Source organism: Chlorocebus sabaeus, chromosome 18 (assembly GCF_047675955.1).
Source record: "Chlorocebus sabaeus isolate Y175 chromosome 18, mChlSab1.0.hap1, whole genome shotgun sequence".
Classification (NCBI taxonomy): domain Eukaryota; kingdom Metazoa; phylum Chordata; class Mammalia; order Primates; family Cercopithecidae; genus Chlorocebus; species Chlorocebus sabaeus.
This window is the reverse complement of record NC_132921.1, coordinates 6,118,485-6,140,658: the sequence shown is the minus strand read 5'-3', so window position 1 is coordinate 6,140,658 and position 22,174 is coordinate 6,118,485. Positions and strand designations below refer to the sequence as shown.

The following is a 22,174-nucleotide window of genomic DNA, read 5'->3' as shown; positions in this document are numbered from 1 at the left end:
CATCAGCTTTCTAGTATTTTATATTTATAAACTTTTAATTCTTCATTCAATCAATAAATATTTAGCCCTTTCTATGTGCCAGCATTGTTCTAAGAACTGGATTTGTCAGTGAATAAAAGAGAAAAAGTCCTGCATTCACAGAGCATACATTTCTAGTGGAAGGGCACAGAGAAGCAAAAACTAATAAATGAGTAAATTATACTGTATGTTACAAGGTAATACATGCTACGGGGGAAAATTCAGCAGCATAGCTGGGCTCAGGAGTGCAGGGGGCTGCGGTCATATCCAGGCTTAAATACGGTGGTCAGGATACGCCTCGTTGAGGTGACTGTGAGTGAGGACTCAAAGGAGGTGAGGGAGGGAGCCATATGTTATTTGGGGGGAATAACCTTCCAGTGCAAAGAACTGAAAATGGATCACAGTTCTACTACGTCTAAGAATTCTTTGCCTAATCCTAAGTCACTTTAAAAAGTTTTACCTGTTGGCTAGGTACAGTGGCTCACGCCTGTAATCCCAGCACTTTGGGAGGTCAAGGCAGGTAGACCACTTGAGCCTCAGGAGTTTGAGACCAGCTGGCAGCTGGGCAACATGGCAAAACCTGTCTACAAAAAAAAAAAAAAAAAAAAAAAAAGGGAAAATTAGCCGGGCGTGGTGGTGCATGCCTGCAGTCCTCGCTACTTGGGAGGCAGAGGCTAGAGAATCACCCGAGTTGAGTCCAGGTGGTGGAGGCTGCAGTGAACCGTGATCACGCCATTGGACTCCAGCCTGAGTGACAGAGTAGGATCCTATCTCAAAACAACAACAACAACAACAACAAACGTTTTACATTTTATATTTAGATCTATGCTCCATTCTGAGTTAATTTTGGCATAAGGTGTGAGGTTTAAGTCAAGTTTTATATTTTTGGTTACTGATGTCCGATTGTTCCAGAATTACATGCTGAAAAGGCTATCCTTTCTCTATGGAATTGCTTTTCCATCTCTGTCAACGACGTGGAAATCTCTGTGTGAGTCTATCTCTGGCCTCTCTATTCTGCTACATGGAAATGTATGTGTCCCTTTGCCAGAACTACACTTTCCTGATGACTGCAGCCATATCCTAAGTCTTAAAAACGGGCAGTGTAATCAGTCCTTGAAGGGCTTAAACAGAGTATACTGACCCGATTTGACTTTAAAATGTCACTCTATTATGGTGAGAATACACTGTTGGGGGCAAGAGGGGACCAGGCGAGAGAAGATGGAGGCTCCAACCAGGGGAACAGCAGTAGAGATGGTAAAAAATGGGTGAGATTCTGACATTATGAAAGTTAAGCCCACAGAACATCCTGGTGGACAGGATGTGGGTATGAGAGAAGGGAAGAGAGGAGTACGACCCCCAGGCTTTTGGCCTGAGCAGCTGGGAGAATGGAACTGCCATCTGCTAAGATGGGGACACGCGGACGGAGCAGGTGTGGGACAGGAAACCACTTCAGTGTTCCCCACATTAGGGTGAGAAGCCTACTGGACATCTAACTGTGATGTAGCCTCAGGCATACAAGAGCCAGTTCAGGACAGAGGTCTTTCTGGCCAGGATGTGACAATCCAGGATTCATTAGCACATTAAAGCCATGCTACTGTGTGAGCCTGCCAAAGCGGAAAAGCCCAGGCCCCAGGGGGTCCTCCAGTAAGGAGGTCAGACAGAAGAGAAGTAGGAAAAGGAGACCCGAGGTGGAGGGAGGAGGGACCCAGGAGAAGATGGCAACCCAGAGGGGTGAGCATCTGTGTCAGAGTCTGCTGAGCCACTGTGTTGGAGAACTGAGAGCTGACACGAGGCACCCTGGGAGATCTTGGCAAGAGAAGTTGCGGTGAACGGGTGTGGTTTAAAAGGGAATGGAGGAGGTGGATTGGAGACCAGGCTTAACAACCCTTTCAGAGCGTTCTACTATTCAGGGGAGCAGAAAAATGAGTAAATCCTGGAGGGGGCAGGAGAGTCAAAGGAGGCTCTGCGTGTGTGTGTGTGTTTGTGTGTGTGTGTGTTTGTGTGTTTGTGTGTGTTTGTGTGTGTGTGTTCCAGGGGAGAAGGGAGTGTGTGTGTTTCTGCAGGAGAGGAGGGTGTGTGTGTGTGTGTCCGTGTGTGTGTTTTGCAGGAAAGGAGAAAAAACAGCAGGAACACTGACGAGAATAACCCAGCGGGGTGCGGCCCAGAGGGGCCTGGTTTACACCAGGGAACGTGGGGTGGTTTAGCGAACGTCTGTGAGTACAAAGGGGAATAGGATTTCAGGCACAGGTGCAGGCCCAGGCTCTGGGCAGGAAGAGACTGGAAAATGCAGACCAAAGTGCTCCCCTCACCTTTAATTCTCCTCATCCTTTCTACTGACTGCATGGGAGCCTCCCTCGATGTCATTCTTGTGTTCCATGCCCCGTGACTATGTCACAATCCAGACTTTCACAATAGAGTCCCACTAGTTTCTAAGTGCGCAATCCTCAGGGACAAAATCCCAGGCCAAGGCCTACAGAGTAAGAAGAGATCACACTAGTACGTGCCCTGCGTGGAAAAAGGGGGAAAAAATAAGACAATCACAGAGCAGGGGCTTGTGTCTGCTCTTCCACCAGGCTCTCCTCTTCCGTCCTGGGAAGTTACTTCCTGGCACCGGACAAGGGCCGCAGAGTAAGAAGGGATCACACTAGTATGTGTTATGTATGAAAAAGGAGGAAAAAAAAGATCGTCACAGGGCAGGGGCTTGTGTCTGTTCCTCTCCTCTTCCATCTCGGGAAGAGTGACTTCCTGGCACTGGACATGGGCCAGGTGCACAGCAGCCAGACAGGCAGGAGCCCTCATCGTGTGCAGAAAGCAGCAGACAGGCAGCATATCACAGCCGGGGGGGTCTAACTGCTAGCAGAGGCGCAAAGCAAAACGGGTGGGACACCACGCTGAGACCTGAACAGGGTGGAGACTGACACAGGGGAAAACAGAGCAAAGGTTTTAAGGCAAAAACAAGTTTGCCTTGTTTGAGAAACAGAGAGAAAGAGTCAATGTGATCAGGTGTGGGCATTAGCAGTGAGGACACGGTGTTATCTGCTGAGGTGGGGGAGGTAGATAAGGGCCGATCACTCAGAGCTTTCCAAACCAGGGCAAAGAGATACGATTTTATTCTAAACTCAACAGGAAGCCGTTGAAAGGAAATAAACAGAGAAACGAAAATCTGTTTCCAAAAGATGAAGTTTGTTTGTTTCTAGAAGAAATCATACTTTTTAAGAAGTAAATAGCATTTATTACTCAAGCTGGAAACTAATAAACTCACCACTCATTTGAGGGAACCAATGAAATCCTGAGAATTGACTTCCCAGTGGCCACCATGAGAGGTGGCAAAGATACAAGAGACGCCACGGCGGGGCATCTGCTCTCAGCTTAGAAGAGGAAGATGTTCTAACCACCCTGCAACCAGCCGCGTGGCAGATGCAGAGGGAATACGGACCCGGAAGGGGCAGGCGAGAGAAGAGTTGGATCCACTGAGGGATCTATCAGAGCAGGAACCTCCTCGGATTTCCATTTAAACAATCCTTCCCGGGGCAGTTATTTAAGAGGCCTTTTCCCAAACAACACATGCCTCCTCACACATACCCACCACATGTGTAAACGATCTCTCTCCGAACCAAAACCACACCGATGATTCAGTCCCCGCCAGGTGAGAGCAGCATCTGGGTCACAAACAAACTGAGGTTGTAAAGACTCCACCCCACTCCCTCTATTTAAAAACTCCTCTACAAGAAACAAGAACGGCTGTTTCCTTCACCTCCTAGAAGGCAACATAGTAAACTGACAACAGATGGAAAGAAAGGCATATTTTTGCCCATTGACCTTCCAAGGGTTTTGGCTTTGTTCAGATCTTTGCATCACAAATCCCCTTTGCTTTCTGTCTGGTTCCTACAGAGAACTCTCCAGTGATGGAGGTCTCCAGCAAATGATAGCAACTCTGTATCAGTGGGATGGACTTCTGCTTTTAAAGCTACACTAGGTTCTCTTCAATACTCCTTGGGTCTCAAGCCTCAGCAGCAGACTCAGCACTGAAGACACTGGGCCGCAGTGCCTGCAGCCTGGACTGAAGCCCTGGCTTTGCCCCTTATTGTCTGTGGGACTTGCTAGAAAGTTGCAAAATCTCCCTAAGACACAGCACCTTACCTTTAAAAGGGAGGACACCATCACCACTGACCCCATAGGGTTGTTTTGAAGATTAAAAGCAGAGGCTGGGCACAGTGGCTCACACCACTTTGGGAGATTACCTCCCAAAGTAATCTTAACACTTTGGGAGTCCGAGGCGAGTGGCTCACCTGAGGTCAGGAGTTCGAGACCAACCTGACCAACATGGTGAAACCCCACCTCTACTGAAAATACAAAATTAGTCAGCACGGTGGCGCATGCCTGTAAATCCCAGCTACGTGGGAGGCTGAGGCAAGAGAATCGCTGGAACCTGGGAGGTAGAAGGTTGCAGTAAGCCAAGATAGAACTCCAGCCTGGGCAACAAGAGCAAAACTCCATCTCAAAAAAAAAAAAAAAAAGAAAGAAAGAAAGATTAAAAGCACAAACGCAAAGAAGGTTTTATGTGCAAAAAGCACTTGGCATACTCCCTAGCACATACCGAATGTCCATAAACATTCAGCCAACGTCCGCTGCTATCACTTTTCTTATTCGCTCACTAGGGATTGTTGGGGAGGGGAGGATTCAAGAATAGCATTTTCTTGGGGAGAGTAAATGAATGGCATTTACTTAACACTTTCTGAGGAAGACCAGGGAAAGAAGGCTGGATATATTCTGTGGCCTGGTTAATTCTGGACACAGCTGCACAAAGCTTGATGACTAGGTCTGCCAAGAATAAACAATAGCAGGCAGTGAAAGAAACAAGCTAGAAACGGACACTCCCCAGGCCCTCAACTACAGAAGAGTTCAAGTGATTCCATTTCAAACAGGCTCCCGTGGCCACCAGCCAGGCAGAGGGGGCCCTTAACTGAGCCTAGAGGTTATGAATCACCCCACCCCTTCCCCTAAGTCCACATCCCTTATCCCTCCACCCCTCCAGAACCTCCCCAGCATCAGTGCTGACTCAGATGCCATCATTTGGGCATGGGCCTGCTAGAGACAGAATTCTATGGATCTAAGAAAGTAACTTCTTGCCATCATCCACAGAGATGTCAGCTCTAAGCCAACAGGCAGCACAGGCCAGATTCTACCAACAGCAAGAACTGAGTTGTCCCCACCCGATCTTCATCTCACCCTCCCGGTCCCCATGTTGGAACTCAGTAAAAGGCACAGATACCCAGTTACCATATACACTCAAGATCATGTTCCCAAGAAAACTAGGTCCAAGGGTAATAGGGAAGAAAGCACACTTGATTAAAATGTTCCGTTTTTCAGAATTAAGGGCAATGAATTTCAACACCCATACTCTCTTCCCCGATCCCTGAGCCTTGGAAGCACTGGTCTATGCAATGCAGACAGCCATGTTCAATGGAAAATAACAAAGAGCAAGTCCCTACAACAAAACCTGCTAGAAAGGACTCTCTTGAGACTCCAAAAATGGCTCTGAGCCTGCTACTCAGCTTCCCACGTAGTCAGCTGCTGCCTCTGGTCACTTTTCTGATGCTTTGAGCCTTCAGACAATGACATTCTTTCATAGAATAGACAAGGTATTACTTGCCACAGGTGCACTTTTAAGAGAATTTATAAGCTAAAGGGGCTAAAAAAGTATTCCATACATTTCCCTTTTCAACAGAAGTACACAGCCAAATAATTCAGGAAGGGAGCTGAATGAAGCGCAACCAAGTTCCTCCACTCCTAAGAACCGAGAAACGTACACACTGGTGTGCCACCCCAGGGCACCCTGGTAACATCCATCCAAATTTAGAGTGGCTCATGCCTGTAATCCCAGCACTTTGGGAGGCCAAAGGGGGCAAAGTACTTGAGCCCAGGAGTTCGAGAACAGCCTGGGCAACAACAGACTCCATCTCTACAAAAAATACAAAAATTAGCTAGGCATGGTGGCTCACGCCTGTGGCCCCAGCTATTCCAGAGGAAGGATCACTTGAGCCCAGGAGGTCGAGGCTGCAGTGAGCTGAGATCGCACCACTGCCCTCCAGCCTGGGTAACAGAGCAAGACTCCATCTCAAAAAAAAAAAAAAAAAAAAAAGGTAGAAGTGTACATCCTTTCACCCAAGAATCCCACTTACAAAGATCTACCATAAGGAGGTAATTGCAGGTGGGAAACCAAAAACGTGGAAGGAGAGAGGATTCCTTACGTTAGGATCCCTCTATACAATAAGGAGGCAGCCTGGGAATAGGAGTTACTTAAATTCAGGACTGGTCCCTCAACACCTAGTCTAGTGGAGAAAAAGGGAGATTACAGAGCATGCAGAGCACATTTCCATGGACACAAAGCACATCCACGAGCAGGACATTGTAGTAGCGAGTGTGCAAACTGCTCATGCTGGCCACCTTCGGGCAGCAGAGCTCCAGGCAGCTTTGATTTTCTGCTTTGCAGTTTTCCACACTGTCCACTTCCTTAACATGATCATGCATTATTTTGCCTTACACAATAAAGTTGTACATTTAAAAGCTCCCGAAATGGGATGATTTCCAATCATGCAAAGCACACATTCCTGAAAAATTGTTTCAAGTGAATATTTGTATTTTGAGTCATTTTGTTTACTAGTAAACTCTGTAATTTCTGAGATATGTTCCTACTAAATAATGGACCTTCCACATAAAAACAATTTATTTTAAAATTTTTATTCAATCAAAATATAGTCACTTAAATGCCTTCTCTTTACATACTTTTTCCAGTGTTTTCACACATATCATTTCTCCCGATGCAGATGCCAGTGACAGAAGAGTCCCCACTTCAGAACAAGGAAAGTGACTGAAAGAACTACCTGACTTGCCCAAGGTCACCTCCGTGATAGGTCTAAGACCAGGTCTAGTTTTCCTCACCCCAGTCCAATGCTTTCCCGTGAATGCCCAGCGGGACAGGGTTGTTCAGACTCCACTCAACTGCAAAGGCACTTATCAGCCATCTTCACCGGGAGGACTTGTCAGAATACCAGTCATTCACGTTCAGTAGAATTGTGCGTATTATTTATTCCTTGATTTACCAAAGCTGGCTTGCATGTGTTTTCCCTTCCTTATTTACAATTTTCAACTACCTTTAAGATCATCAAAAAGCAAAAGTTAATTTGGTGTTTTTTTACTGTTTTATTTTACTGTTTCAAAACAAAGTTGCCTCTTGGAACCTCTTTTCAAAAGTAGCAACAGATTACCAAAAAATATAGAGATATACGTAGAAATATATAAAAGACTTACGGGTTCACATTCCCCAGGTGGCCTTCTAAGATGTGGTTTTGCTATCACTTTACCCAAGATGCCTAAGCCACCAACACTACCAACAATACCTTTATATTTCCCTCCTACAGACTCCATAATTTCTAAGTTTTATTTACTTAACGGTATATATTAAATAATAACAATGTTCCCATTTTACATGCATCAAAGGCATATTTGCCAACTGCAGCCTTTTAGTAACATGAGATTCAGAATACTATCAAATTTTCTTGCAAAAAGCAAAGGCATTTAGCATTTTAGCCCTAAATATGGTAGCTTTAACAAGGGTAAAGACACGTGTTCTATGTTTTTCAGAATTAAGGTAAACGAATTTCAACACCCATACTCTCTTCCGCGATCCCCAAGCTTTGGAAGCACCGGTCTACGCAACGTAGGCAGCCATATTCAATGGAAAATATCAAACAGCAAGTCCCTACAACAACACCTGCTAGAAAGAATACTCTTAAGACTCCAAAAATCAAAGTGAGTCAGGAGCCAATAGCTTCTACGAGGCAGAATGCTGTAAAGAACATTTAAGGCTCAGGTCCAAGACTATCAGAATCCCAGGATCACTAGAAAATGTTCTACAGAAACAAGTTTCCATTTTTATGATGTAAAGGGAGAGGAGACAACTTGACAAAAAGACATTACATTCTGCTTTATAAAGTTTTCCAGGACAACATCTATTTCACAAATCAAACACCCACTGACTTGAACCAAAAGCAACATCTAACGCAACTGTTGTTAATTACACGATACCGTTCTCTATCCCTTCCATGTAACTGTTGTCAGTTACAGGATACCTTTCTCTCTCCCTTCCACAGCTCTTTTAAAACCCGAATAGATGCTGCTGCCCAAATCGCAGAAAGGGAAATGCAAACATTTCTCCCCCGGCCCTAAATGCCTAAGTTTTCATTTCAAAGAACTGTCCCTTGAAGTTCTATGATCAAGCAGACTCAGTTTCACAAATATAAACTCAAAAACTATAACTCACGATTGAAAAAAAATATAGTTCAAAATATGTAGGCAATAAAGCTCAAAATCTTTTAAGTATCAGACAGTAACTAAGCAAGCACCTGCTGCTATGTAGACTGCCATTAGTAATAAACCAGTCTTCCCTCTTAGGTTTCTACCCCTCTTCCTGAACAGCAGAAACAGCTTTAGAGGCCATTATTTCAGGAGGTCAGAGCGCACACTGCACAGCTGAGCTTCAACCTGTGTTCTTGGCTTGTACCTGCCAGCAGAGCAGGATCCCTCCACCATCTCACCACACACCTTCTCAACATGAACGCGGACGTGCACATAAATCTAGGACGTTCTGAAAGAATGTGAAACACTCAGTCATGAGAAATCTTGTCCATACGGATGGGGGAATCTCACAGTAGACAAAGGTCTAGCCCATAATGACTGAAAGCTCATTTGAGAGTTAGGAGGGGAAGAAAAATCTTTCCTATTTAGGTAAATTAGGTGAGATAAAGTATTTTTTAGTTAACACACAAAGGCTGCATGAAATTCTGGAGCCTTTCAACAACAGAAGACGGGAAGGAGGACCGGGCAAGCGGGGAAGACAGGCAGAGACATTCTGCACTCATTTCTGTTTTAAAAGTAGGTTTGAGACAAACACACTGGCCTCCTAAAAGAACTACCTGGCAGGGCAGTGTGCTGAAGGGCTCTGAGCGAGAAGATGCGCGCTTATTTGAGATGTAATCCCAGGAGCACAGGAAGTCACCTGCAAGGAATCCTGGTTAGAATCTCAGGTAGAACCTGAGGCCCTGTCGGAGGCTGGGAAGCCAACGACAGGGATAAGCAAGAGATGGTCACAGAAAGTCAAAGCAATAATATAAAGACGGCAAATGGAAAAATACGTCCATAAAAGGTCGAATCGGGAGGTGCTGAGAGGGCAGCCACAATCCAGCGAAAGGCTAAGTGGCCTTGCTGTTTCCCAGAACCACATGCTGGCAGACAGCAGAGGCAGAAGCGCATGCAGTTCTCCCAACACCTGAAGATCTCTCCAACCCCTTAAAGTCGACAGGACGAAAACTAAACTCCTTGTGTTTCTCCCACACCCCAGCCTCCTCACTCACGCCATCCTCCTAGCCGTTCCCGGGGTCAGCCACCCTCCTGTTCATTTTATTTGAGATGCATTCTCCACAAAAACTTTGAGTAAGAAAAAATAAAGGAATTTGTTTTCAGCTAATTTACGCACTCAAGAGCTTGTTCTCATCTCTCAGTTTTTCTCAGAAAATTTTTGCACAATCCCTCCTTTCCCGACTCACAGGAATGAAATGTGAAAGTAAATGGTTTGGGGTACATTTTAACAATAATCTTCACTTCCTTGTTATCTTCTCTGAAAATCTACCCCTAAAGTCATGCACAGTAACCTTAGTAAATTTTAAATTGGAGAGATTATGTGCCCTAGGGGACCTCTGGCAATATCTGGAGACATTTTTCGTTGCTGTAAATAGGGGAGGTAGGGCCGGGAGTGGTGGCTCATGTCTGTAATCCCAGCACTTTGGGAGGCCAAGGTGGGTGGATCACCTGAGGTCAGGAGTTCGAGACCAGCTTGGCCAACATGGTGAAACCCTGTCTTTACTAAAAATACAAAAAATAGCTGGGCGTGGTGGTGCACGCCTGTAATCCCAGCTACTTGAGAGGCTGAGGCAGGAGAATTGGTTGAACACAGGAAGCAGAGGTTGCAGTGAGTCGACATCAAGCCATTGCACTCCAGCCTGGGCCACAAGAGTAAAACTCCATCTCAAAAACAAAAAAAATAGGGGAGATGGTGGTACCGGTCATCTAGTGGGTAGAACTCAGGGAGGTGGCTCAACATCCTACAATGCCCAGGACAGACGCCACAACAAAGATCAGCTGGCCCAAAATGTCAACAGTGCCAGGGTTGAAAAAACTCGTTTTAGGAAAAAAGAAAACAAAAGAAATGAAGAAAATGCTTCATAACATAAAATATCCTAATATTCTCTTATGCTACTTTTTTTATAAACACAAACAGACAAAGCACACACTGTGTCTTAAAATTCCACATTTAGAGTTAATGAGAACTGATGTTTGTTACATGACAGGATCTGCAGCCGGGCAGGAGGGAGAGGGCAGGTCAGCTCTGATTCCCTAACATAAACCTCTCCTTACTAAATGGTAACACGACTTTATCTTTGGGCACTGCTCCAGAGTGAAATACCTTACCAATAAACATCAACTCCAGCCTTATTTTGTATTTAATTCTATTTATTTATTTAGAGACAGGGTCTCACTCCATCCCCCAGGCTGGAGTAAAGTTGTGCGATTTCTGCTAACTGCAACCTCTCCCAGGTTCAAGGGATTCTCCTGTCTCAGTCTCCCAAGTAGCTGGGACTACAGGCGAGCGCCGCCAGGTCTGGCTAATTTTGGTATTTTGGGGGTTAGAGATGGGGTTTCGCCATGTTGGTTAAGCTGGTCTCGAACTCCTAGATTCAAGTGATCCACCCACCTCAGCCTCCCAAAGTGCTGGGATTACAGGTGTGAGCCACCGTGCTTGGCCCAGCCTCATTTTTTAAACCAGGCCTTTTGATTTTAACATTTTCTGCAAAACCAAAGTCCTCTGATGTAAACTGTGATCCAGCTCAGACCAGGCATCTGTTTTTGTCTCCCTGCTCCCGGACTACGTAAAAAATTCCCATCACTATTTCTCATTATTGGGAGAGGGGCGTGAGCACGCGTTAAGATTCATGATTCAGACTCCCCAAAAGTGGTAAAACACTTCAGAGGATCTAAGACAACCACCAAAAACGCCCCTTAGCGTGTGCGGCAAAAATTATAATCGAATGCAAATTATCTTATCAAAGGAATGTCTTCCTTTAAGTTAACAAACGTTCCCTATTACACCTTCGAAAGCTGTTAGGGGCGAGTCCGACAGCAGAACGCACGCTTCTCTGCCTGGCCTCTTCCTGAGTTCTTGCTCGAGCCACACACCGCGGTCTCAGGAGTCAAGCACAGCACCTGGCTGCCAAAGCCAGGAAAAGGTCAATTAACACCGGGCCTCTTCCAGGTGAACGCGAATGCGAGTGGATGTGGGCCCCAAGGTCGGCCAGTGGCTGCCAAGGGAAGGGCGGGCCCGGGCCACACCCGACCTCCGCACTCGGGGTCCCCTTCGGCGGGATCCGCGGCTCTCGGGGTGGGTGGTCTCCAGCCGGCCACTCCGAGGATGCCACCGGTCGTGGAAGGACATCCTTCTATTCAAACTCAAGGAAGAAAGGGATCATTTAAATCCCCCGCATAGCTGCGCGCTCTCCCGGGAAGGCTGCTCCAGCACCGCCACAGGGCCCGAGCGCCAGCTCCTGCCTAGTGCACCAGCTCCTGCCTAGTGCGCCCCCGGACCACGTAGCGATGATGCCACCGTGCCCGGGCGCTCCCAGGTGTGCACGCGCAGGTGTGCGGATTCGGGGAGCGCTCCCAGGTGTGCACGCGCAGGTGTGCGGATTCGGGGAGCGCTCCCAGGTGTACACGCGCAGGTGTATGGACTTAAGGAGACCTCCCAGGTATACACGAGCAGATGTGCGGACTCGGGGAGCGCTCCCAGGTGTGCGCGCGCAGGTGTACGGACTGGAGGTGGTGGGGGGCACCCAGGTGTGCACGTGCAGGTGTGCGGACTCGGAAGCGCGCCCAGGCGTACACGTGCAGGTGAGCGAACTCGGGGGAGGGGCGCGCCCAGGCGTACGTATGCGGACTCGGGGCCGCGAAAGACAGGTCATGCCGGTGAACCCCCAAACCCGGCCCACGCTCCCTGCGCCCCAAGCCGCTCACCCCCAACTCACCTCTTCCAGAAATTTGGTCAAATCGTACACCTTGTGGTGCAGAATCAGCCAGGTGCTCTTGCTGTGGTTGTGCTTCTGAATCTCCTCTAGGGTGTAGTACTTCACGGCCTCGTCCGACTGCTCTGCCATCTCGGTTCGCCGCGAGCCAGGCCCAGCACACACAGCCGCGTCGGGTGGAGCAGAGCGCGCGACTCCGCCAGCTCCACCCGGGACATTCCCCGCGCCGGGCACAGCTCCGGGGGCTGGGCGGCCGGCTCAGGGGCGGGGCGCAGTAGAAGGACCCCCGACGGTTGGCCGTCATCCTTGTCATTCAAAAGTCCCCGCCTTAGGTCGACCCCCTCCGCCTGCCCAAGTGTGGTCCCGCCCAGTGTGCGGCTGTTAATTGGCTGCCGGAGGTGCCCTTCACAATCTCCCGACCGTCGCAGGGCGCAGAAGGCGGGACAGGACTCCACGGAGTCTGCGCGGAAGGGCGGGACGAACTGTGGCTAGGGTGGAGGTGGGAGGTCGGGGGCGTCCCAGCGCGTTAAGCGTGCGAGTGAGCGAGGTGTACCAGCGGGCATGGATGACAGGTGCAGAGTCCATTCTTGGGAGGGCGGCGACCTGGGCAGCTGACCTGGGCAGCGAATCGCGGGAGTTTCCTATTCGCAGCAGCCCGAGTCCCAGATGTTAATTTGTAACAAAAGTAGCCATGGCCAAGTCCATAAAGGGGGCGTCTCGGTAGCACTTCGCATGCACGCAAGAGATGAAAGCCCCCTGCGCGCTAAAAAACGGTTTCGCAACTGACTACGGGAAGCAAATGCGCTGCGCCCCAAAAAATAAAGTTGGTGAACTGTACTTGACTTCCTGGGGTTTTGGAATCCCTCGTCCTCACAGGAAAAAAATCCAGGGAAATCATCTTTTCCTTAAAAAGCAGAAGTGTCCAAATTATTTCTGTGACTGAAGTAGTTTGGCTGCAGTTGGCCAGTGACGTGGCAAGGCCTTGTTTGTGCATTTAAGCTAAATCAGATTCTCTTCTAGGAGTCTGGAAGAGAACCTCCCCAAAGGGCACCCTCTTTCCCTTCTGACACAGGGAAAATACCACATATAAAGAGCTACAAATGTTTGAAGGAGGAAAAAAAAAGAAAAATTCCAGCATGTTAAAATTTGGTATTTTATTTAGGCCCTTTTGAGCAATGGTAGTTAATTCCAAAAAGAACCACACTAGAGGTTTCACATGTGGGGTCATCCACCCTTCCAGGGACACACAAGGTTCCTACACATAGTAGGTATCTGATGAACGTGAGCTCCCTTCCCCCTGCTTACCTCTTCCATAGGAAAGAATGCCTATCCAGAAAAACACAAAACACACACGTCAGGCCTCTTGAGCCCAAGCCTGCATATTTACATCCAGATGGCCTGAAGCAACTGAAGAATCACAAAAGAAGTGAAAATGCTGAGGCAACTGAAGAATCACAAAAGAAGTGAAAATGACCGGTTCCTGTCTTAACTGATAAGACAATCCCCTGTCCTCCTGCTCATTGCTCCGTTAAAAAGATCCACCTACAACCTCGGTGCTCAGACCAACCAGCCCAAGGAACATCTCACCAATTTTAAATTGGGTAAGCAGCTTCTTTTTACTCTCTTCTCCAACCTCTCTCACTGTCCCTCAACCTCTTTCTCCTTTCAATTTTGGCACCACCCTTCAATCTATCACATCCCTTAATTTCAGTTCCTTTCCTTTTCTGGTGGAGACAGAGGAGATGCGTTTTATCTGTGAACCCAAAACTCCAGCACTGGTCACAGACTCAAGAAGACAGTGTTCCCTTGGTGTTTAATCACTGCAGGGGTACCTGCCTGATTATTCACCCATATTTCAGAGGTGTCTGATCACCACAGGGACACCTGCCTTGGTCCTTCACCTTGGTGGCAAGCACCACCTCCCTTGGGTGGCAAGTGCCACTCCAACCTTCTGTGTCTCTACTCTCTCTTTTCTCTGAGCTTGCCTCCTTCACTATGGGCAATCTTCCACCCTCCATTCCTCCTCCTTCTCCCTTAGCCTGTGTTCTCAAGAACTTAAAACCTCTTCAACTCTCACCTGACCTAAAACGTAAACACCTTATTTTCTTCTGCAATACCACCTGATCCCAATACAAACTTGACAGAGGTTCCAAATTGCCAGAAAATGGCACTTTCAATTTCTCCACCCTACAAGATCTAGATAATTCTTGTCATAAAATGGGCAAATGGTCTGATGTGCCTGATATCCAGGCATTCTTTTACACATCAGTCCCCCCCTAGTCTCTGCTCCCAATGCGACTCATCCCAAATCTTTCTTCTTTCTCTCCTGTCTGTTCCTTCGGTCTCCACCCCAAGCTCTGAGTACTTTGAATGCTCCTTTTCTACGGACCCATCCGACTTCTGCCTCCTCCCCAGGCTGAGCCAGGTCCCAATTCTTCCTCAGCCTCTGCTCCCCCACCCTATAATCCTTCTATCACCTCCCCTTCTCACACCCAATCCGGCTTACAGTTTCATTCCATGACGAGCCCTCCCCCACCTGCCCAACAATTTCCTCAAAAAGAGGTGGCTGGAGCTAAAGGCATAGTCAAGGTTAATGCTCCTTTTTTCTTTATCTGACCTCTCCCAAAACAATTAGGCTCTTTTTCATCAAATATAAAACCCCTGCCCAGTTCATGGCCCATTTGGCAACAACACTTAAAGGCTTTACTGCCCTAGACCCAGAGTGGCCAGAAGGCCGTCTTATTCTCAATACGCATTTTATTACCCAACCCGCTCCCGACATTAGAAAAAGCTCCAAAAAACAGATTCCAGCCCTCAAACCCTACAACAGGACTTAATTAACCTTGCCTTCAAGGTGTACAATAATAGAGAAGAGTGGCAATTACTTGCCTTCACTGTGAGAGAAACAGCCACATCTCCAGCACACAAGAACTTCAAAACTCCTAAACCACAGTGGCCAGGCATTCCTCCGAGACCTCCTCCCCCAGGATCTTGCTTCAAATGCTGAAAATCTGGCCACTGGGCCAAGGAATGCCTGCAGCCTGGGATTCCTCCTAAGTAAGGTCCCATCTTTGCGGGACCCCAGTGGAAATTGGACTGTCCAACTAGCCTGGCAGCCATTCCCAGAGTCCCTGGAACTCTGGCCCAAGGCTTGCTGACTGACTCCTTCCCAGATCTTTTTGGCTTAGTGGCTGAAGACTGACACTGCCTGATTGTCTTGGAAGACTCCTGGACCATCACAGATGCTTTAGGTAACTCTTACAGTGGAGGGTAAGTCTGTCCCGTTCTTAATCAATACAGAGGCTACCCACTCCACATTACCTTCTTTTCAGGGGCCTCTTTCCCTTGCCTCTGTAACAGTTGTGGTTATTGACGGCCGGGTTTCTAAACCTCTTAAAACTTCCCAATTCTGGTACCAACTGGGACAATATTCTTTTATGCGCTTCTTTATAGTTATCCCTGCCTGCCTAGTTCCCTTATTAGGTCGAGGCATTTTAACTAAATTATCTGCTTCCCTGACTATTCCTAGGCAACAGCCACACCTCATTGTTACCCTTTTCCCCAGTTCAAAGCCTCCTTCACATCCTCCCCTTGTATCTCCCCACCTTAATCCAGAAGTATGAGACACCTCTACTCCCTCCTTGGCAAGTGATCATGCACCCCTTACCATCCCATTAAAACCTAATCACCCTTACCCCACTCAATGCCAATATCCCATCCCACAGCACGCTTTAAAAGAATTAAAGCCTGTTTTCACTCACCTGTTACAGCATGGCCTTATAAAGCCTATAAACTCTTCTTACAATTCCCCCATTTTACCCCTCCACAACCCATTAATCTGTTCTGGATCTCAAAGATGCTTTCTTTATTATTCCTTTGCACCCTTCATCCCAGCCTCTCTTTGCTTTCACTTAGACTGACCCTGACACCCATCAGCCTCAGCAACTTACCTGGGCTATACTGCCACAAGGCTTCAGGGACAGCCCCTATTACTTCAGTCAAGCCCAAGTTTCTTCCTTATCTGTTACCTATCTCAGCATAATTCTTCATAAAAACACATGTGCTCTCCCTGCTAATCGTGTCCGGCTAATCTCCCAAACCCCAACCCCTTCTACAAAACAACAACTTTCCCTCCTAGGCATGGTTAGACACTTTCACCTTTAGATACCTAGTTTTGCCATCCTAACTAAACCATTCATTCTCCCCATTTCCCCATATTTACCTCTTTCCTATTCCCCACCCAGACCACACTTGGTTTATTGATGATAGTTCTTCCAGGCCCAATTGCCAATCACTGGCAAAGGCAGGCTATGCTATAGTGTCTTCCATATCTATTACTGAAGCTACCGCTCTGCCCCACTCCACTACCTCTCAGCAAGCCAAACTTACTGTCTTAACCCAGGCCTTCACTCTTGCAAAGGGACTACATGTCAATATTTACACTGACTCTAAATATACCTTCCGTATCCCACCCACCATGCTGTTATATGGGTTGAAAGAGGTATCCTCACTATGCAAGGGTCCTCCATCATTAATGCCTCTCTAATAAAAACTCTTCTCAAGGCTGCTTTACTTCCAAAGGAAGCTGGAGTCATTCACTGCAAGGACCATCAAAAGGCATCAGATCCCATTGCTCAGGGCAATGCTTATGCTGATAAGTAGCTAAAGAAGCAGCCAGCATTCCTACTTCTGTCTCTTATGGCCAGTTTTTCTCCTTATCAGTCACTGCTACTTACTCTCCCACTAAAGTTTCCCCCTATCAATCCCTCCCCACTCAAGGTAAATGGTTTTTGGACCAAGGAAAATATCTCCTTCCAGCCTCACAGCCCCATTCTATTCTGTCATCACTTCATAACCTCTTCCATGTAGGTTACAAGCTGCTAGCCTGTCTCTTAGAACCCCTCATTTGCTTTCCATCGTGGAAATCTATCCTCAAGGAAATCGATTCTCAGTGCTCCATCTGCTATTCTACTCCTCAGGGATTGTTCACGCCCCCTCCCTTCCCTACACATCAAGCTCGGGGATTTGCCTCTGCACAGGACTGGCAAATTGACTTTACTCACATGCGCTGAGTCAGGAAACTAAAATACCTCTTGGTCTGAGAAGATACTTTCACTGGATAGGTAGAGGCCTTTCCCACGGGGTCTGAGAAGGCCACCATGGTCATCTCTTCTGTCAGATGTAATTCCTCAGTTTGGCCTTCCCACCCCTATACAGTCTGATAGCGGACCAGCCTTTATTGGTCAAATCACCCAAGCAGTTTCTCAGGCTCTTGGTATTCAGTGGAACCTTCATACCCTTTATCATCCTCAATCTTCAGGAAAGGTAGAACGGACTAATGGTCTTTTAAAGACACACCTCACTAAGCTCAGCCTCCAACTTAAAAAGGACTGGACAGTACTTTTACCTCTTGCCCTTCTCAGAATTAAAGCCTGTCCTCGAGATGCTATGGAGTACAGTCCATTTGAACTTTTATATGGATGCACTTTCTTGCTCGGCCCCAACCTCATCCCAGACCCCAGCCCTCTAGGTGACTATCTTCCAGTCCTCCAGCAGGCTAGACAGGAAATTTGCCAGGCTGCTAATCTTCTCTTGCCTCCTCCAGATTCCCAGCCATATGAAGACACCCTAGCTGGATGATCAGTTCTTGTTAAGAATCTGACCCGTCAAACTCTACAACCTCGATGGACTGGACTCTACTTAGTCATCTGTAATACCCCAACTGCCGTCCTCCTGCGGGACCCTCCCCATTGGGTTCACCGTTCCAGAATAAAGCCGTGTCCATTGGACAGCCAGCCTGATCTCTTCCTCTTAGAAGTCACAAGTACTCACCCCTACTTCCCTTAAACTCACCCACATTTCTGAAGAACATAGTAACCCTTATGAGCCTAATACCTCCTTTCATTTTGTTAGGTCTATTCTTCCTTACTGCAACAGGGCTTTACGCAGTCACCCCCACTACTTAGACTACATCCCAAAAACTTCTCATCCCTGCTATCTTCTGTCTAGTCATACTCCTATTCTTCGTTTTCACCTATCCATAAATGCCCTGCCCTTGTCTACACTGCCGGCTTATACTTTTTCTCCAAACCATCATAGCTGGTCCTGGTCTTACCCCCTAACCACCACTCTTAACTCCCTCTTGGAATGGATACATGACCTCTGCTGGAAAAGCACACTCCAATTCTTTCACCCACTTTACATTTCCAGTTTTGCCTTACACAAGGTCTCGTCTTCCTTTGTGGCTCCTCCACCTACATGTGTCTGCCTGTTAATTAGACAGGCACATGTACACTAGTTTTCCTTACCCCCAAAAATCAATTTGCAAATAAGACTGAACAGCTTCCTGTTCCCCTCATGACACCAACACTTCACTAGTATTTTATTTTGTTTTTCTTATTATTAATATAAGAAGACAGGAATAGGCCTTGACTTACTCACTGCTGAAAAAGGAAGACTCCGTATATTTTTAAATGAAGATTGTTGTTTTTACCTAAATCAATCTGGCCTGGTATATGACAACAAAAAAACTCAAGGATAGAGCCCCAAAACTGGCCAACCAAGCAAATAATCATGCTGAACCCTGTTAGGCACTCTCCAATTTGAAGTCCTGGGTTCTCCCAATTCTTAGTCGCTTAATACTTGTTTTTCTCCTCTTATTCAGACCTTGTGTCTTCCGTTTAGTTTCTCAGTCCATACGAAACCGTATCCAGGCCATCACCAACCATCCTATACGACAAATGCTCCTTCTGACAACCCCAGAATATCACGCGTTTCCATAAAATCTTCCTCTGCTTCATCTCTCCCACTCTAGGTTCCCGCGCCACCCCTAATCCTGCTCGAAGCAGCCCCGAGAAACATCGCCCATTCTCTCTCCTTACCACCCCCCCAAAATTTTCCCCTCGCCGACACTTCACCACTATCTTGTTTTGTTTCTCTTATTGCTGTAAGAAGACAGGAATGTCAGGCCTCTGAACCCAAGCCTGCACATACACATCCAGATGGCCTGAAGCAACTGAAGAATCACTAAAGAAGTGAAAATGGCTGATTCCTGCCTTAACTGATGACATGACCTTGTGAAATTCCTCCTCCTGGCTCAGAAGCTCCCCGACTGAGCACCTTGTGACCCCCGCCCCTGCCCGCAAGAGAAAAACCCCCTTTGACTGTAATTTTCCACTACCTACCCAAATCCTATAAAACTGCCCCTGCCCTAACTCCCTTTGCTGACTCCCTTTTCGGACTCAGGCCACCTGCACCCATATGATTAAAAAGCTTTATTGCTCACACAAAGCCTGTTGGTGGTCTCTTCACACAGACGCATGTGACAACATACACACACATTTTTTAAGTATTCCAAAATGATCACATTTTTTTTCATATCAAGCAAACATTTCCAAGTGTAACATTTTGTTATTCAGAAATAGTTTTAAGGACTAAGTAGTGTTAAGAAAGTAAATTATTTGTATTATACTAATCAGTCATGGTTCCTATACAATATAGAAATATTTTATTTCATGTTAACCAACAAAAATATATTGAAATGATTTCCAGTCTTTAATTGTGAAATAATTGTAGGTTCACAGGAAGTTGCAAATATAGTAGAGGTGCTGTGTACCCTTCACCCAGTTTCCCCCAATGGTTACATCTTTTTGTAACTGCAGTACAATATCAAAACCAGGAAATTGGCATTGGTACAATGTATGAGCCCACAGTAGGCCCCTCTTATCCTCAGGGAATAGTTCTAAGACTCCAGTTGATGTTGGAACCCACCAATAGTACAAAACCTGATTGCCACTGTGAAATTTGATCATATAAATTGGGTCATTCCTATCATGCCCAATTAAAATAAAGTCAAGAGGCCGGGGGAAAAGCACCCAGGAAACATCATATATTATCCTAAGAATGTAGTTCTCTGCAACCCTACCCACAGAAACTGGCTACTGTTCACTTAAAACCAGTTTTATCTAATAGCTATTGAAACAACCTGCTTCTACTATAAGACTTTCTACCCACCATCAACACTCACCAATCAGAACTTGCCAGCTCCCCAAAACTTTCCTAGTGCTAGTGAACTTTCAGAACAATACATGTGACTCCTTTTTATAAAACCTCAAACTTTCTCTTTGTTCCTTGGACATAGCAAAGACCACTCGTGTATGCTTGGACTTGCAATTCTTGCTTCCCAAATGTTTTAGATTCACCTCTGGATTGTATTGGACTTGGACATACTTGGTATCAGAAGTGGGATTCCAAAGCTAACTCATCTTGGCTTCAAGGTTTGGAGGAGGGAATTTTCCTCTTCATTTAGAGAAGGCAGTCATCTTTCTTGGTAAATATGTACTTTGTTTTCTATCAGTTCTTGCATTTACTTGGCCTTTGTTTATTAGCACTTGCATCTAATTGGTGAGTGCTAAATCACCTAGATAAATTTAGTTACAAATGGGCTCTCAAAGTTCAACGGCATGGCAAGATTTTTTTTTTAATTCCACCTGGTAACATGTTTAAACATCACAGAGATCATTCAAACAGTCTAAACTAAAAGACCACAGCTATAAAATCATACACCACAAATAAGACGTAGATTTCAATTGATACCTTGAGGCAAAAAAAAAAAATCAGCACTCAAAGATTGTCTAACTGCAAAATACTGTCTCAAAGCTAGCTGGGAGGCTTTCCTCTCTGGAGCTTCCCCTCCCCTTCTTACAATTCCTCCTCTTCACCCTTTTGTAATTTAAACTCTCTTTTTCTAAAACACCTAAGTTATTCTGGCATACTAATTATTTAAGTAAAAACACTTGAAACCAGCAGATATAAAATCAAATTGTTTTGACCTTCGTGCTGTTTCTTAAAAGCTAAAGATTAAATTCTCATGTAAAACACTATACTATAAGGAGTGGCAGCATTCTTATCTTCAAGGACAAATATTTGAGAACAAGAAAACACTGTACAGACCTCATTAGAGTAACTCTTATCTCCTACCCCCCCTCACGTAAATCAGACACATTTCCACAGTTATTCTTTGTCCAGTCCACTATGTTGGTAACTGCCTCAAACTGCTTTACTAAAAATTGGTTTCACAGCCTTTATAGGAGTACAAACAAAAAGTTAAAAGCTTAGCCTTCTCTCATTTTGTCAGAAAATAATTTCAATTCAACTGCTTTTTAAGAAACCAGTATGTATGTTTCACTATCTTATGACTACAATTCTAAAATAAAATCTGCAAGATCTTTATTTACATGTATGTGTATGTGTTTAGATGTGTTTATGCATATATACATGTATTGTGTGATGTGTTGCATCTACATGATAAAACCTGGTGTAGTCGGCCAGAAATCCCTTAAGGAATTCTATTTAGATAAAATATGTACTCATATGAAATATGTAACAACTCCAAATATTTTTACTTTGCCTTACTTAAACAAATCCTTGATAAATTAATTGGTTTTTAAATTGTTGATAAAAAAATTAGAAAAGTCTTCAAAATTGTCAACATTTTTGGCTGGGTTTACTGGTCATATATCTGCCTCTGCTAGAGTTCTTAAGGTTATAAAGCTATAAACCCAGCCTAAAACAAAATAATGTTTGTGTATGCAGTTCTTTGATTGATAAGGTTTAATATTGTTGATTTAATAAAAACAGCTGTATTTTCTGAGTTATCAGTGGGATACCCATGTATTAAACTTTAAGGTTCTACCTTAGGTAAACACTTGATATTAACAGGCTATGAAATTGGTTAATAAAAAGTAAAATAGTGACTAGCTCTAATATTTTAATTTTCATAAGTAATCTAGGTATAATTACTTAAAAATAAATTAGGTAATCGGAAGAGAAATTAACATTTATAAATGAAGCTTCCATGCAATTTAAAATTTTAAAGTTGTATTAAGTAATAAATATTAAATGACCAAGTTATATCCAAAACTGAGCCAAACTGGCAAATACATAAAAGTTCTTTCTTGGCTTCTTAAATTTTATAAAAAATACTAAATATATTTAGGTCTATTAATCACAATATGAATTTAGGG

The 22,174-nt window shown here is 45.5% G+C and overlaps 1 protein-coding gene and 1 long non-coding RNA gene across 4 annotated transcripts in view; one reads left to right on the top strand and one right to left on the bottom strand.

Annotated features, from left to right (window-relative positions):
* The window catches only part of CYB5A (cytochrome b5 type A), a 37,711-nt gene extending 25,281 nt beyond the window's left edge, over positions 1–12,430 (bottom strand). The window contains exon 1 of one of the 2 annotated variants that reach the window (XR_012089282.1): positions 12,153–12,401. Coding sequence is in view for 1 of the 2 variants with exons in the window: in XM_037988008.2 (XP_037843936.1) it covers positions 12,153–12,281 (129 nt within the window). In the remaining variant the exon portion in view is untranslated. Of the gene's footprint in view, positions 1–12,152 lie in introns of both variants that reach the window. The other variant, XM_037988008.2, reaches the window with a different exon arrangement.
* Positions 12,431–12,621: 191 nt separating this feature from the next.
* Positions 12,622–18,773, top strand: LOC119620504 (uncharacterized). Of its 2 annotated transcripts, XR_005236996.2 has the most exons (3): positions 12,622–12,721; positions 13,466–13,750; positions 17,755–18,773. It is a non-coding gene; the product is annotated as an uncharacterized lncRNA (long non-coding RNA). The 2 variants fall into 2 exon arrangements; XR_012089371.1 differs by having other exon boundaries at positions 12,622–13,750.
* Positions 18,774–22,174: the final 3,401 nt, after the last annotated feature.